This window comes from Desmodus rotundus, chromosome 4 (genome assembly GCF_022682495.2).
Source record: "Desmodus rotundus isolate HL8 chromosome 4, HLdesRot8A.1, whole genome shotgun sequence".
NCBI classification, from domain to species: domain Eukaryota; kingdom Metazoa; phylum Chordata; class Mammalia; order Chiroptera; family Phyllostomidae; genus Desmodus; species Desmodus rotundus.
In genome coordinates this window covers 117229891-117245585 of record NC_071390.1, presented here as the reverse complement: position 1 = coordinate 117245585, position 15695 = coordinate 117229891, and the positions used below count along the sequence as shown (strand labels likewise).

At 39.2% G+C, this 15695-nt stretch overlaps 1 protein-coding gene across 1 annotated transcript in view; it reads left to right on the top strand.

Annotated features, from left to right (window-relative positions):
• Positions 1–200: 200 nt before the first annotated feature.
• PPAT (phosphoribosyl pyrophosphate amidotransferase) overlaps positions 201–15695 on the top strand; it is a 34544-nt gene continuing 19049 nt past the window's right edge. The window contains exon 1 of the mRNA XM_024579855.4: positions 201–502. Coding sequence (XP_024435623.1) covers positions 375–502 — 128 coding nt within the window. The 5' untranslated portion in view covers positions 201–374. The remainder of the gene's footprint in view (positions 503–15695) is intronic.

The window sequence follows — 15695 nt, the reverse complement described above, 5'->3', positions numbered from 1 at the left end:
CTGGGAAAGAGATGACGTTAACCCAGTCTCATCACTCCAGTCTTAGGTGCTGAAAAATAACGGTGATTTCTACGTTATTAGAAATTTTAACGGTACTGAGAAATTGTGTCCCTGCAGGGCTCCAGTGGAAGACTAGCTCCACCCCTCAGTGTCCGTGACCCCGCCCCTCGGCCCCGGAGTGTCTCCGGGTGTCTCGGCCCTAGCTCATTGGCAAGCTAGTCACGCCTGCTTAGTTGGGCAAAGCACGCGCCGCCGCAGTAGCGAGGGTTGAGCTCCTCGGAACGAAGCTTCTGAGGCGTACAGGCCTCGCGGGCATCTGGTTGGCGCTTAGACCCCGGCGGCGGGAGTTCCCTCCACGTGCTTCCTCCGGCAACATGGAGCTGGAGGAGTTAGGGATCCGAGAGGAATGTGGCGTGTTCGGGTGCATCAGCTCAGGAGAGTGGCCCACGCAGCTAGATGTGCCGCATGTGATCGCTCTGGGACTCGTGGGGCTACAGCACCGGTGAGCAACCCGGTGAGGGGTGGGGGCGGCGTGGTCCGTTCTTATCCATCAGCCCAGGCTGCTTTCTGCGGCCCGAGTGAGCGATCTCGCGTGCGCCTGATGGCCCCGGGGGCCAGACCTCTCTAACCTAAACCAATACCTGCCTGCCTTTCCACCCACCCCTTAAGTGCTCTTTAGGGACTCTCCCCCCGCCCCTCCTGTTTGTGCACTTCGAGTGCAGGCCCTTTTTAGTTTCTCCGCGCCTGGATCAGCACTTGTAATAGGCTTGTGTCGGTGGCTGTTTAGTGTTGGCGCAGAGCCTGTTTGCGAAGCCTTTCGATACGAACATAGTCATAGGTATAGGAACTTAGTAATCCTTAGTTCAAATCCGAGGAAATAGGACTTACCGGTGTTCAAAAGGACCGGTTCCGATTCCTTTTAGATGTCATGTAAATTAACTGGGGAAAAAAAACCGATTACAGGGAATAGTGCATCTGCAAAATTTATTGGTTTACGTTCTAGATACTGAAAAGGTTAGTGGTAAAAGAAGATGCCAAAAGTAACTGCCTTCTTTAAAAGGAGGAGGAATGGAGTGGTTCCTGTGTGGCAAGATAAACATTGGTTCTGAAAAATTGGTAGATCCTTTTAAGTTAAGTAATTTTGCCTCCATGATCTTTTTCTTACATAGTATCTAGACCTAACTGGAAGTTGATATAAACAGTTCTGACGGGTTAAGAACTATAAACGTAGGTTCGACTTTATCACTGAAATTATTCCAAAGTTTCAATAAGGCAGTACTACAGCAACAACTTCCAGAACAATTAAGGAACCTGGCAATAACACTTATCAGCAATAGGGATGCAACATGTATGAAGGCATTTCAAATGATTATGGTGGTTTTATTTCAACAAGCTTAAAAGTCGTCTTTTTCCTCTTTCAGGGTCCCACATACTTTATGAGTTTCACATCTTGCATTCTGTGTTTTCCTAAGAGTCACTTAGAATCCCTGATGAATCAAAAGGGGTTATTTTTAACTTGAATGACTGATATTGGCTAACTGGGTTGACTGTAATAAAGATCTTGTTTTAAAATACATTTATGGAGAGGACTATATATATAATGCAAAATCTACATGGTTCCATTGCAACATTAGTTTATAACATTCTTAGTAGTTATTTTGGGTATTCTGTCATGGAAGAGGTGTGTAGAATGTGGGGATCTATAGAGTTGCCTGGTGGTCTGTGCAAAATATGAACTGACTTTGAACTTTTAAAAAAATATTTACTTTTTAGCTAAAATAACTCAAAGGTCATTCCCATTATCTCTTCATTAAATATGAGGGGTGACTCCCCCAAAAATCGGAATTATGGTGGGCAAGCTGCTTGTAATACAGGCTTCCTCCCAGGTGAGTGAGTGTTCCAGGAACCTATCTGTATCAGTGTAGCAGCTGGTGTTGTTGAGAGGCTGCATTTGGCTTCATCGAATTTTTTTTGGAAGACTCTTTCAATGCACTTGCCCATTTCATGATGGGTGATTTATGAGCTCACCTGCCTGCTCTATGCTGAATGTTCAGCAGTTTTTGACCATAAACGGCATGACCTCTATGCTCCACCCTCCCTACTCACAGGATCTCATCTCACTCATCCCAAGCGGCACTTTTTTGTTTCCCGGAATGAAAAAGCCCTCAAAGGGAAATGTTTTGCTGGTGTGGAAAGGAAACAAACAACAGCAGAAACACTAAAAGATATCAAAATTGAAGAGTTCAAAAACTGTTTTGGGTAGTGGAAAAAACATCCTGATAGGTATATTGCACCAAATGGAGAGTACTTTGAAGTTGACTTGCGTTTAAATATGTAAGAATAAATACACAATTTTTAAAAAATAAGTTCGGGTTTTTTTGATCCTGTCTGAAGACAAGGGGGCTGATTGTTTTTTTAATGATTAAAGCTTGATGCCTAGTTACGTGCACTTTTTTACATGTGTCTTTTTTTTTAAGATTTATTTTTTTTGTATTTTTAGACAGAAGGGAAGGGAGGGAGAGAAACATCAATGTGAGGCCCCACTGGCTTGTCCCCACTGGCGACCTGCCCTGCGACCCAGGCATGTGCCCCAAGTGGGAATTGAATTGGTGACTCTGGTTCGCAGTCCAGCACTCAGTCACTGAGCCACACCAGCCAGGGCTCTACATAAGCTTTTATATGAAAGAATTATGAGATGAGATAATACAAGGACAATACATATGTGATTGTATGATTATATAAGATTTTCCTTGTGTAGGCATAGAATAATTAAGAGTGCCCTGAGAGGGCTAGTTCTCACCCATAATTCTATCTAAGTCAAAATTTTAAATTAGCAAAGTCCTCACCCTTTATGGGAACTGACTCTGATTGGAAGAACAATGAAATTGTTCCCTTAGGTCTGTAAGAAAATATCTGTTAGTCTAAGGTGGTAGGTAGGGGGTTAAAGATTAAGAACTAATTGAGTCAAGGAATGTCAAAACTACAAGCCTATATAGGTTGTCATGGCTTAATATGTAGTGGTTAGTTAACACCGTACATTGATAAATCTAACGTTGCCTACTTTCTCATCCCCTCTACACTCAATGGTTAGTTTTAAAACAACAGCAACAAAATTTGTTTTTTCCCCCCTTTATTGATGAAGGAATTTCTCTCATACATTATCTTCCTAAAACATGGAGTCTAGAAGGTGATATTTCTACTGCTTTTGTGTTATATATGGTTCTGTTTTTGTCTGAGGCATAATTTGACCTAAAATATTAGTCTCACAGATAAGAGAATACATGAAAGTTACACTATTATGTATTTCATATAAAAACAGATGGATTATCAGTTGCTAGACAGTCATCTTCTGGATACTTAAATCCAGATAGGTTCATCCAGAAATACATCTTTTTAGTAGTTCTGCTATTTGCAGATTTATACCTTAGCTTTACTTTTTGGGGGGACAATATTAGTTTAACATTGGAAATTAAATTGTCCTCCTCAGCTGTGTAAGTTGTGTGTGTGTGCCGTTTTGTGCCAGATTTCATATAATCAACAAATGCTTTTTTTGGACTTGAAAACATCAGGCAAAGTTCTAGACAAACCACACCCCCCTCTCAAAGAACAAAAGTCTTAATCTTTAAACCACAGTCATATTTTATGGAGACTAGAATGATCTGGACATATTTGAAGATTCCATGAAAGGAATTACCAAAACTTCATAAGATTTATTCCATCAATAAACTACTTGGTCTTTCTTTGGTTAGTTAGGAGATGAAAATGCCCTTCAGTAAATTATTGCTTTCCTGGATTAGGAAATGAACCCTACAATTGATAAATATTTTCATACATCTCCTAAAAATTATGAGATTTACCTAATGAAGCTGGGTCATGGAGGGGTTTTCCTATCTACAGAAATACTCTGTGGAATCTTGGTTCTGTTATGCTTTGAGGAAACTGATTTGCTATGATCTCTGGAGCAGTTTTCTTAAGACATATAGAAACTGGCTCTGCAAACAGAGTGTATAACATTATCATAGAAAGGCCGTTGTGAGAAAGATACATTCAGATAAATCTAAATGGAATTAGTATCTGGTTTTCTCATTTAGTTTGTTGGAGAACACAGTAAGTACTCAGAGAACTTGCTTTGATTCACCAAATTAAGGTTGGGGATAACTTTATTTTGATTTTAATCTTTCAGTAATAATGACCAAATGTCACATTTCTATAGTGTTTTATATCCCCTAGGTTGGAAAAGTGACTTATTTTATTTTTTTAATTATATTTTATTGATTATGCTATTATAGTTGTGCTGATTTATCCCCTTTACCCTCTACCCTGCACATCCCACTCCCTCAGGCAATTCTCCCCATCATTGTTCATGTCCATGCTTCATGCTTATAAGTTCTTTGACTACTCCATTTCCTACATTGTACTTTACATCCCCATGGCTATTCTGTAACTACCAATTTGTACTTTTTTTTTTCTTTTTTGGATTTTATTTATTTGTTTTTAGACAAAGGGGAAGGGATGGAGAAAGAGAGGGAAAGAAACATCAATGTGTGGTTGCCTCTCACATGCTCCCTACTGGGGGCCTGGCCTGCAACCCAGGCATGTGCCCCTACTGGCAGTGGAGCCAGGGACCCTTTGGCTCACAGGCCTGTGCTCAATCCACTGAGCTACACCAGCTGGGACCCAGTTTGTACTTCTTAATCCCCTTACCTCTTCACCCATTCCCTCACACCACACCTCCTGTCTGGCAAACCATCAAAAACATTCTCTGTATCAATGATTCTGTCTCTGTTCTTCTTGTTTCCTTAGTTTTTTAGAATCAGTTGTTGATAGGTATGTATTTGTTGCCATGTTATTGTTGATAATTTTGATCTTCTTTCTCTTAAATAAGTCCCTTTAACATTTCATATAATAATGGTTTGGTGATGATGAACTCCGTTAGTCTTTTCTTGTGTGGGAAGCTCTTTATCTGCTCCTCAATTCTAAATGATAGCTCTGCTGGGTAGAGCAATCTTGGCTGCTGCAGGTCCCTGCTTTTCATGACTTTGAAAATTTCTTGCCAATCCCTTCTGGCCTGCAAAGTTTCTTTAGAGAAATCAGCTGACAGTCTTACAAGAACTCCCCTGTAGATAACTAACTTCTTTTCTCCCGCTGCTTTTCAGATTCTCTCTTTATCTTTAAGCATTGGCATTTTATTATGGTGTGTCTTGGAGTGGGCCTCTTTGTATCCATCTTGTTTGGGACTCTGCTTCCTGGTCTTGCATGTCTGTTTCCTTCACCAAATTAGGGAAAGTTTTCTTTCATTATTTTTTGAAATAAATTCCCAATTTCTTGTTCTTTCTCTTCCCCTTATGGCACCCCTATGATGCAAATGTTGAAATGCTTGAAGTTTTTCCTAGAGGCTGCTTATACTGTCCTCATGTTTTTTGGATTTTTTGTTCTGATTGTTGGTTTTTTGCTTCTTTATGTTCCAAATCGTTGATTTGATTGCGGTTTCATCCACTCTGCTGTTGTTTCCCTGTAAATTATTCTTTATGTCAATTAGTGTGTCCTTTGTTTCTGAGTGGATCTTTCTTATGTTGTTGAGGTCCTACTAAGTTCCTTGAGCATCCTTACAACCATTGTTTTGAACTCTGCATCTGATAGATTGTTTATCTCCATTTTCTTTAGGTCTTTTTCTGGAGTTTTGATATGTCCTTTCATTTGGGCCATGTTTCTTTGTCTCCTGGTTTTGGCAGCCTCCGTGTATTTGTTTCTATGTATTAGATAGAGCTGCGATGACTCCCTGTCTTGGTAGTATGGCCTACTGTAGTAGGTGTCCTGTAGGGTCCAGTAGCACAGCATCTACTATCACCCAAGCGGGGTACTCACAGTGCACCCTTTGTGTGGACTGAGTACACCTTCCTCATGTAGTTGAGCCTTGGTTGCTGTTAGTAGATCAATGGGAGGGATTACCCAGGCCAGTCAGCTGCAAGGACTGACTGTGACCACTGACCAACAGCCTCCACCCTCCATGGAGGGTCAGCGGTACAGAGGCAGGGTGACTGGTCTGTAGCTGTTCACTGGGTACCCTGGCCCTGGGGATTTCTGAGGTGGTGCAGGCCAAAGTTAGTTGTCTCTCCTCCTGTCCCTCCTCCGTCCTCCTTATGTTTGTTTTCCCTGGGGTAACCCTGCCTGGGCTATAAAGTAATCTGAGATGCCTGCTACTTGGGCTGGGCTTGGAGATTCCCAGGCAAAGCCTAGCTGTGATTCTAATCTGCTGTTGGCTAGTGCCAGGCCTGGGGCTCACTGAGGCCAGCTATTGATTTTTTTATAGGATTTAGGAAGTTGTGTAGCATGAGCCAAGACCAGCCTTTCATACAGAAAAGCAGCTTGGGTAGGCCCATAAGTTGTGTGGAGCTGAGTCTCTGGGAATCTGTCATGTGGGTCAAACAGTGTTAGCTAGGTTGATGGAGTCTCAGACATGGCACCAGCCTACCACCTCTGTGGGGGAGGGTTTAGCAAAGGGACAATGGCCTCTGTTCACCTTGATGCCAGACACTTCAGTTTCTCCCTGTATATCACTTGTGCCTTTCAAGCTGTTATCCAGTGCTGGAGCTCAGAGGGAGTGAGTCTGAGTAGGTGAGTATGTGGTTTTTCAAGAGGAACTGCTTGGGGCTCCAGCAGTTTCTTCCACTGACCCACTCAATCCCCACTAGGTTTTGCAGCCAGAAGTATGGGGACTTATCTTCCTGCCTACAGCAACCAAGGCTCTACTACAAGAGGAGGGTGTACTCAGCTTGGGTGATAGGGGAGGCTGTGCCACTGGACCCTACAGGATACCCACTACATTAGGCCACACTACTAAGACAAAGAGTCAAAGCAGCTCTACCTAATACACAGAAGGAAACACAGGGAGGATGAAAAAATAAGGAGAAAAAGAAACATGGCCCAAATGAAATAATGGATCAAAACTCCAGAAAAAGACCTAAACAAAATGGAGATAAGTAATCTATCAGACACAGAGTTCAAAACACTTGTTATAAGGATGCTCAAGGAACTCAGCGAGGACCTCAGCAGCATAAAAAAGATCCACTTAGAAATGAAGGACACACTAATTGAAATAAAGAACAATTTACAGGGAAACAACAGTAGAGTGGATAAAACCAAGAATCAAATCAATGATTTGGAACATAAGGAAACAAAAAACAACCAACCAGAACAACAAGAAGAAAGTGTCCCAAAAAAATGAGGATAGTATAAGCAGCCTCTGGGACAACTTCAAGAGGTCTGACATTCGTATCATAATGGTGTCAGATGGAGAAGAGAAATTGGAAATCTACCTGAAAAAATAATGAAAGGAACATCCCTAATTTGGTGAAGGAAATAAGACATGCAAGTCCAGGAAGCACAGAGAGTCCCTAACAAGATGGATTCATGCAAGGTGGCCCACTCCAAGACACATCATAATTAAAATGCCAAATGTTAAAGAGAAAAGTAGTTAGTTACCAGATGTTAGTTACCAGAAAGAGAAAAGTTACCAGATGGTTGCCAGATGGAAGGGGGTGTGGGAGAATACGTGAAGAGGTAAGGGGATTAAGAAGTATAAATAGGGCCCTGGCTGGTATGGCTCAGTTGATTGAGTGTTGGCCTGAAAACCGAAAGGTTGTCAGTTCAATTCCTAGTCAGGACCCATGCCTGGGTTGTAGGCCCGTTCCCCAGTTGGGGGCATGTGAGAGGCAACCAATGATGTATCTCTCACACACTGATGTTTCTCTCTCTCTATTTTTCCCTCCCTTTAAAAATAAATAAAAATATTTAAAAAAATTTTACATAAATGAAGCATAAATAGGTAGTTACAGAATTGCCACAGGGATCTAAAGTAAAGTATAGGAAATGGAGTAGCCAAAGATCTTATACATATGACCCATGGACATGGACAACGGTAGGGAGAGCAGGGAGGTGGGGGGAGTCAAAGGGGGAAAAGTCTAGAAAAGCGTAATAACTATAAAATATAATTATAAAAAATAATTTAAAAAATCCTAGATTGGCATAAAGCACTGAGAAGTACAAAAATTTCAATATGAGGGTCAAGATTTTTTTCATACATTTGCATTCATATATTTTTAAAATTATAAGGCAGACTAATCCCCAATATTAGTGAGGATTATTTAGCTGCATTTCATCAATAGGGAGTCTTCACTGGATACTTACAAATACGGAGAGTCTCAATGTTTACTAATTTCTTCTACTAAGAAGTAAGAATAGACATTTTCTTTTCTCCCCTACCATATACTCTACCAGCTCAGGTATAATGAGGCAGTATACATTAATAGAGAGCTTCTCCGTAAGTACTTAAATGCGTGTATATATAAGACTTTAAATATCAAACTGACATTTAAAATTAAACAATTTAGATCCTGTACCTAACCCAATGGTCTTTTGTGATACTTTGGGGCCGCCAAGTTCTTCTGAAGCAGTACTTACGTTATCTTCCTCTGTCAGAAAACAAAGAGAATAGCAGTTTAAATTTGTTTATAAAACTAGTATTTTGCAATTGAAGAATGTGCTGAAACCTGGCAAGGCATTGGGTTCCACAATCACAACTAACCTTGAAGACATTTGCCATCTATAACTGAACTTTTAAATGGCTGTGTAGGATTAACCACCTACATGTTTAGGATTAATTCAAAATCTTAGAGTTATTCTGCCGAAAAGTCACAAGGCAGTACATGGTATGCTCTATTTGGGAGTACAGTAGCACTTTTAGACCCAGTTTGGTAACATTTTCATTGTTACATTTTAATGCTTGACAAAGAGCACTTATATCTGTTTTCTTATTTGATCTTCATTCTAAATAAGAATGATCCTTACTGCAATGCACTTAAAGCAAGATAAGAGTAAGTGGTTTTAGCACCTTTCACATTCAGACATTACAGCAGACAGGTGATAAACATTTTAAGAAACTGATGGTGCTCAGCCCAGAAAATATAACATGGATTTATTCTAGTGTACCAGTGTATGAATAGGATGTTTACAAGTCAGCTCTTTGTAATTTGGGGAAAGCTCCTCCTCAGATGCATATTTCTGTGTTGTATAACAATGAAATATTATTGTATAAATAGTATTTTTTATGCCAGCTGTACTTACACTCTGGGACATTGTTTTAAAAAATTCCATGTACAGGTGTCTATGCAGTTGCTTGTAACACTTACTGTAAAACTAGACAATGAGTTTGTATTAACACACCAGTGAGGCCGTGAGGTGTGCGTGTGCACACACGCGCTTGCATGTGTGTGGTGCATAATAGTTTTATTAGCTTTGTAGATTCAGGCTTCCACCATCAAGGTCAAGATCATCAACAGTTCCCAGTACCATAAGGATCCCTTAGTTGTCCTTTTATAACTACACCTACCACTTCCATCCATGCCCAAACCCTTTCCACCCTTTCCCCAGTGGCTACTTTTTGGAGAGCACAAGTCCAAGGTAAACTTGAATCTCAAACATTGCTTCAGCAGAATATGAATTTATAATTTATATCATTTTACTTAAGTGACTAGAACCATCAGTTCTAGGCTCAGGCTCATGTCCTACCTCTGGGAAATAGAAACATTTATGGAGATTAGTTAAGTATTATGTAGAAATTTTGAGTAATTAGTCATAGAAAATAAGATGTCCTATGTGGTGGGGTGGGGAATCCCTGAATTTAGCATCTTACAAGGAAAGAGAATTTCGTCTCTTACTATGTTTCAGCCTCAACTGTAATTTAATTCTCACACTAACACACTAGCTACCCACAGTTAGCATCAGACTCGGGAGCGTCATGGGTTCAGTCTTCAACAGGATTGCCCTTACTTCAGTCAGATGCCGGCCACACTGGCTACAAATTCGGGAGGGTACCATGAGCCCTTGAGGTTCTGTAATTTGCTGAAACTATTCAAAGAACTCAGGAAAGTGCTATACTTAGGATTATAGTTTTATTTTAAAAGAAAAGAACTCAGAAACAGTCAGATGAAGAGACATGTAGGGCAAAGTCTGGGAGGGTTCTGGATGCAGAGCTTCCATGCCCTCTTTCCACGGAGTCAGCATATCTTCCTCCCAGAACATCAGTGTGTTTACCAACCTAGAAGCCAGAGTTTTTATTGACATGATTGATAATGACATGTTTAATTAAATCATTGGCCACATGGTTGAATTCAATCTCCAAACTCACTCCCCTGCTGAAGGTCAGGCTGGCCAAAAATCCCAACCCTCTAATCACAAGGTTGGCCTTTCTGGTGACCAGTCGAATCCTGAAGCTACCTAGAAATCCACCCTGGGTCACCTTATTAGAATAAAAAGACAATTAGCAATTCCAAAGGTTTTTGAAGCTTTGCCAGGAACTAGAGACAAAGACTTAGGTGTATTCTTTATTATATCACAACTTCTTGAAAGTTTATTAATGTAAAAGAAGAATTTAAAATTCACACCTTTGTATTTAAAATGTTGCCTGTATTTGAATTTATCAGCTTACCTATGTCTGAGCTTTCTTTTTCCACATTTATAATGTTTGGGTTTTTCTGAAATTTTAACATGTCTTTTTATCAGGATCTTCTATTGACTTAATAATATTACAAGTTCTTAAATGTTTCCTATGTGAATTCATTTATATAATAATTTTGTTGATAAGATTATCCAAATTATATGCAAAATATACAAATGTGTTTTTTAAAGAAAATATTTCCAATTAGTGGTCTATTAAAAAATAATGAATTAGCCCTGGCTGGTGTGGCTCAGCAGATTGAGCACTGGCCTGCAAGCCAAAGGGTCGCCCATTCAATTCCCAGTCAGGGCACATGCCTGGGTTGGGGGCCAGGTCCTCAATAGGGGGCACATGAGAGGCAACCACACATTGATGTTTCCCTCTCTTCCTCTGTCTAAAAATAAGTAAAATCTTTAAAAAAGAACATGCCACTTTAACAGTAAGAAAAATTAATAAATATAATATTTTAAAAAATAAATGAGTTAGAGAAAACAAAATGCTTGGCATACCTTCTGATACTAACAATAGATACTTTAATTAATGCCCTTTGCTGGCCAACACATTGGTAAATTTTGTTAAATTATAGGGAGAGTGAAAATTTTAATTTTGGAAATACCTTTTACTACAGCCAAAGAAAAATAGTTAATTTTTAAGATTATTCTTTTTTTTTATGGTTTATTTTTACTGTATTTTTCCATTACCATTTATCCCTTTATACCCTCTTCCATTTCCACTTACCCTCCTCCCCTCTGCAATCACCACACTGTTGCCTGTGTTCATGAGTCTTTTTTCTTTTTTGCTTGATCCCTACACCCCCTCCAGAGTTTTGAGATTATTCTTAAAAGAACACTGTAGTCCTTCATTTGTTATTTTTAGGTTGAAGGTAAGAAAAACTTCCTTAAATAGGATATATTTTGTTCCTATAGAACTATGCGTAATTATGTCCCGCTTCACCCCTCTGAGCCAAAATTAACCTACCTGTGACTGTCCTATACTAGAAGCAGTGACCTGCAAGAATACCAAGACTTGGAGGCATTTCACCACATATAAATGGCAGCTGATATTGGAGATGATTAAGTCAATTTTGTTTCTCCTACCAGAAGAGATAAGTAGTTAAATTGCCAAACGTAAGTTTCTCTCTAGGCAAATGGTCCTTTCTCCTCTGATAACTTTCTAATTTATTTTTCCTGTTTATGCCTCAGTCTAGGAAGAAAAGTACATTTATTTTATTGTTTTAAAGATTTCATTTATTTATTTTTAGAGAGAGGGGAAAGGAGGGAGAAAGAGAGGAAGAGAAACATCAATGTGCAAGAGAAACATCATTGATTGGCTGCCTCTTGCACGCCCCCAACTGGGGACCTGGCCCGCATGCAACCCAGGCATGTGCCCTGATGAGGAATTGAACCAGTGACCTTCCTGTTCGCAGTCTGGTGCTCCATCCATTGAGCCACACCAGCCAGGGCAAAAAATACATTTATTTTAGACCTAAAGTAGTTTTGCATTTTTCATGAGCCATTTCTTTTTACTTGTAAAGTAAACAACAATTTACTTAGGTATAGCCTAAGAATTCTATGATTTTTCCCAGTGGTTAACTCCCTTCATATTGCATTAGTCATGCTTTTTTTTTTTTTTTTTTAAGATTTATTTACTTGTAGGGAGAGGGGAAGGGAGAGAGAAAGAGAAGGAGAGACACATTAATGTGTGGTTGCCTCTCACATACCTTCAAGTGGGGACCTGGCCCACAACCCAGGCATGTACCCTGACTGGGAATCTAGCCAGCAACCTTTTGGTTCACAGGCTGGTGCTCAATCCACTGAGCCACACCAGCCAGGGCTGGTCATGCGTTTTTAAGTGACAATATATTAGAATTAGATCATTTTTCTCCGCTGATTGGAATCAAATTGGAGTTTTTATGTTACTCTTTTCAGCCCTCTGCTGGTCTTACTCTCTAAACATGATGACCTAGCTGTGGTTTTCAGCCCTGGTTGTGCTTGATGATCTTCCATTAAAATACAGTTGCCTGAATTCACTCCATCACCTATACTAGACCCAAATCTCCAAGAGTTCTAAATTGGGAACTAAGTAGTCATCCAGAATCCAGGGGGTTCATAGCTCTAGCTGAACTTTCTTTTTAGGGGCAGGGCTGGGGGACGTGGATTGAAAAATAAGCCCCTAACATACATTTAAGATAGGAAAGAAATGACCTTAGATCAATTTTATGACCAAATGTCAATGTTAACAATAAGGAGCAATGGCAACTCCAGTTACAACATCTCATTAGTAAAATATATAAAATAAAAATGAGGTAACTCTACTTATTTTTACCTGAAAATATCCATCACTTTAATGTGTTTTTGTTTTTAAAGAACATTTGATAGGAATTTTTTTCCTGAAGATAAATATTCCTATCTTTATACCTCAACAAAACAACTTTCTAAATAATGGAGTGACAATTTGTCCATCAATAGGTATATATTGAGGTGTGCCTAAAATCCTTGCCTGTTTAATTTTTTTTCATATGTATTTAGCTGCTAGGATCCTTATGGGTTTAAACCTTTGTTTCTACTTTCATGTATAAGTTTAAAATAACAATTTTTGGACTGATTGTAAGTATATCTTATGTCACTTTCTGAATTTACGCCATGTTAACATGAAAATCAGTGGGGGTTAGGGCTGACTGAATTGGGGTGACACAATTCAGTCCATGGCAACTTCTTACAATAATATCTTACATATTTTGTCACACACACACACAAAAGAATGTTGTTAGGACTTTGTTTTATATCTGTGTCTCTTAGTTCTTCTGACATATTACTGAGCAAGTCATTTTCAGTTGCATCTCTAGCAATGACTATAAACATAATGGGTTTTTTTTAATTTACTTTCAGAATTGTGTTTTAAATTGTTATTTTTCCATTTTAGAGTGAACCTGATCCTAACTACTGTGGTTGTTTTTGCTTTCCTATAGTTTAGATTCCCCATCCATAAACATCTTTTAGGCTTGGGTCGCTATAGCTATCTGGTGTTAGATCAACTAATTAGGTCTTCTGACATATAAACTGATGAAACATCTTCAGCTGCATCTCCAGCAGTTACTATATAAACATAATCTGTTGGGCTCCTTTATGTCTAGTCATTTTAATTTTAATGGGGCAGATATGTAAGTTCTCTAGCAGACCAGTATCTTTCTTGTCCACCAGTGAAACATCTCAGGACTTCCACCACTATTTCCCAATCCTAATTCTCTACCATTCCCCTCTCTCTCTCCTAGACAGACACATGCTCATTCTCTGAGAATTAGGAGTGCATCATTTAAGGCAGGTATTGAGATCTAGAAACATTACGATTAGAAGAAATCTTTTAAACTGTCTTGTCCACCGTATTTTACAGTCAGGTCTAGAGGAAACATTTGGTTGATTCAGCGATCCAGAGAGACTCAGAATTTGGATTTCCTGACTCCTGGTCTAGAAGTCATCCAGTGTATTTCACGCTTTCAAGTCTTCATGTGCACTGTACCTCAGTCCTTTTGGGTTAAACTCATTTTAAAACCTTTACGATGTGTCCCAGAAGAACTTACACTTCAAAACCATTCTCATGGGTTTTATACTCTTCTCAGTTCTTCAGTTTACCTGCCTTTTTCTGTTCACTTGCAGTTTTACCACAATTAGTATGAAGACTTCTTTTAACTTGTACCATGTAGAGTTGAAGTTTTGCTTTATCAAAATTGGTCTATCTTTAAACTCCGCTGTGGAAATCCAGTTTTACTTCCTCCTTTTGTATAACTTTGTACTATTTTCTATGTTTTAGAGGAGATTACATTAAATATTGTTTCATGATAAATTCAGCATTAGTTTACTGAATAGCATGTAATGAAACCTATTTACCTTAGACTATATACATGTTGTCATGCTACTGGACTTTAAAAAAATTTTTTTTAAATCCTTACTCAAGGATATATTTATTGATTTTAGAGAGAGGAAAAGGGAGGGAAGAAGGGAGAGACAGAGAGAGACTGAGAGACATTGATTGGCTGCCTCCAGTCTATGTATGTGTCCTGGCTGGGGATTGAACCCACAACCTTTTGGATGACGCTCCAACCAACTGACCCATCTGGCCAGGGCCACACTACTACATATTTTTATATAGTGCAGTATGATGTTAAAGTTACTTTTCTTTGCATTCCTGCCTTTCTGGTTATCTTCCATTTTTTCGTTGTCACATTTGGTGACTTGTTATCCATCATGGGATTCCTGTTCTTGTGATTTTTCTATTTTATTGTGTCCCAGAATAGCACCCAATTCAGTAAAAAATTTCATGCCCTTAGTCATGCCTATGTCTTGAGCCATTCTTATGATCATGTACTTATGTTTTAAGGTTTTGTACTTTGTTCTGCACTGCTTCTAGTCTCTCTCTATTCCAAATTCTGAGGCTCGGCAGAAATTTGTTCAAATATCCTTTTATTTCTCACTGTTCCTTCTAGTTGTTGTTGTATGCTTTTGTCAGACCGGATGCCTATTAGAGCCCTAACTTCCGGTACAGTCCAGTGTTTCCTCCTTCATTTGCTATAGTTGGAATAAAAAGGGTTCCATTTTTGATGTAGAGTTGTCTGTATCAGGTAGGGAGACAAAGAGAGATATACATGGGCTGCTTCCATCAGGCAACACAGAAAAAAAAGTAATTTTCTTCATAGGAGATGGAATAACAAATCATAGCTTAGCTTTTTCCTTAAACTAATGGGGAAATGAATTATAGAACCTGAACACGTTCCTTATCACGACAGTCATATCTTGAGCATCTTTTTCTCTATCGTTTCTTTTTCATCCCACTTCTTTAGTATGTGGGGTATATGTTAGTATACAGTGAAAACTGAATGTATAATTTTGTAATATTTACTTGGAGAAAGCAATATAATTAAATAGGAAAATGGCTCATCAAAGACAATTTTTGTTTTGTGATAGAACGGGTGGGAGCAGTTTATCTCCTTTCCTCCTTTTTCTTTAATGATTTCCAGTGCCTACATATCAAAATCTCTTGGGGAGTTCTTAAAAACCACTATTCTGGTGCCACCCTCCACCCCCAACTCCTCACCCCCAGATTGTGATTCCAGTTTGCAGTCAAGGTTGGGAACCAACACTATTCATAAGTGAAGGGCTTGGATGAACTCCATTATAGTAATTGGTACATTTTACTCCTTGTGAAA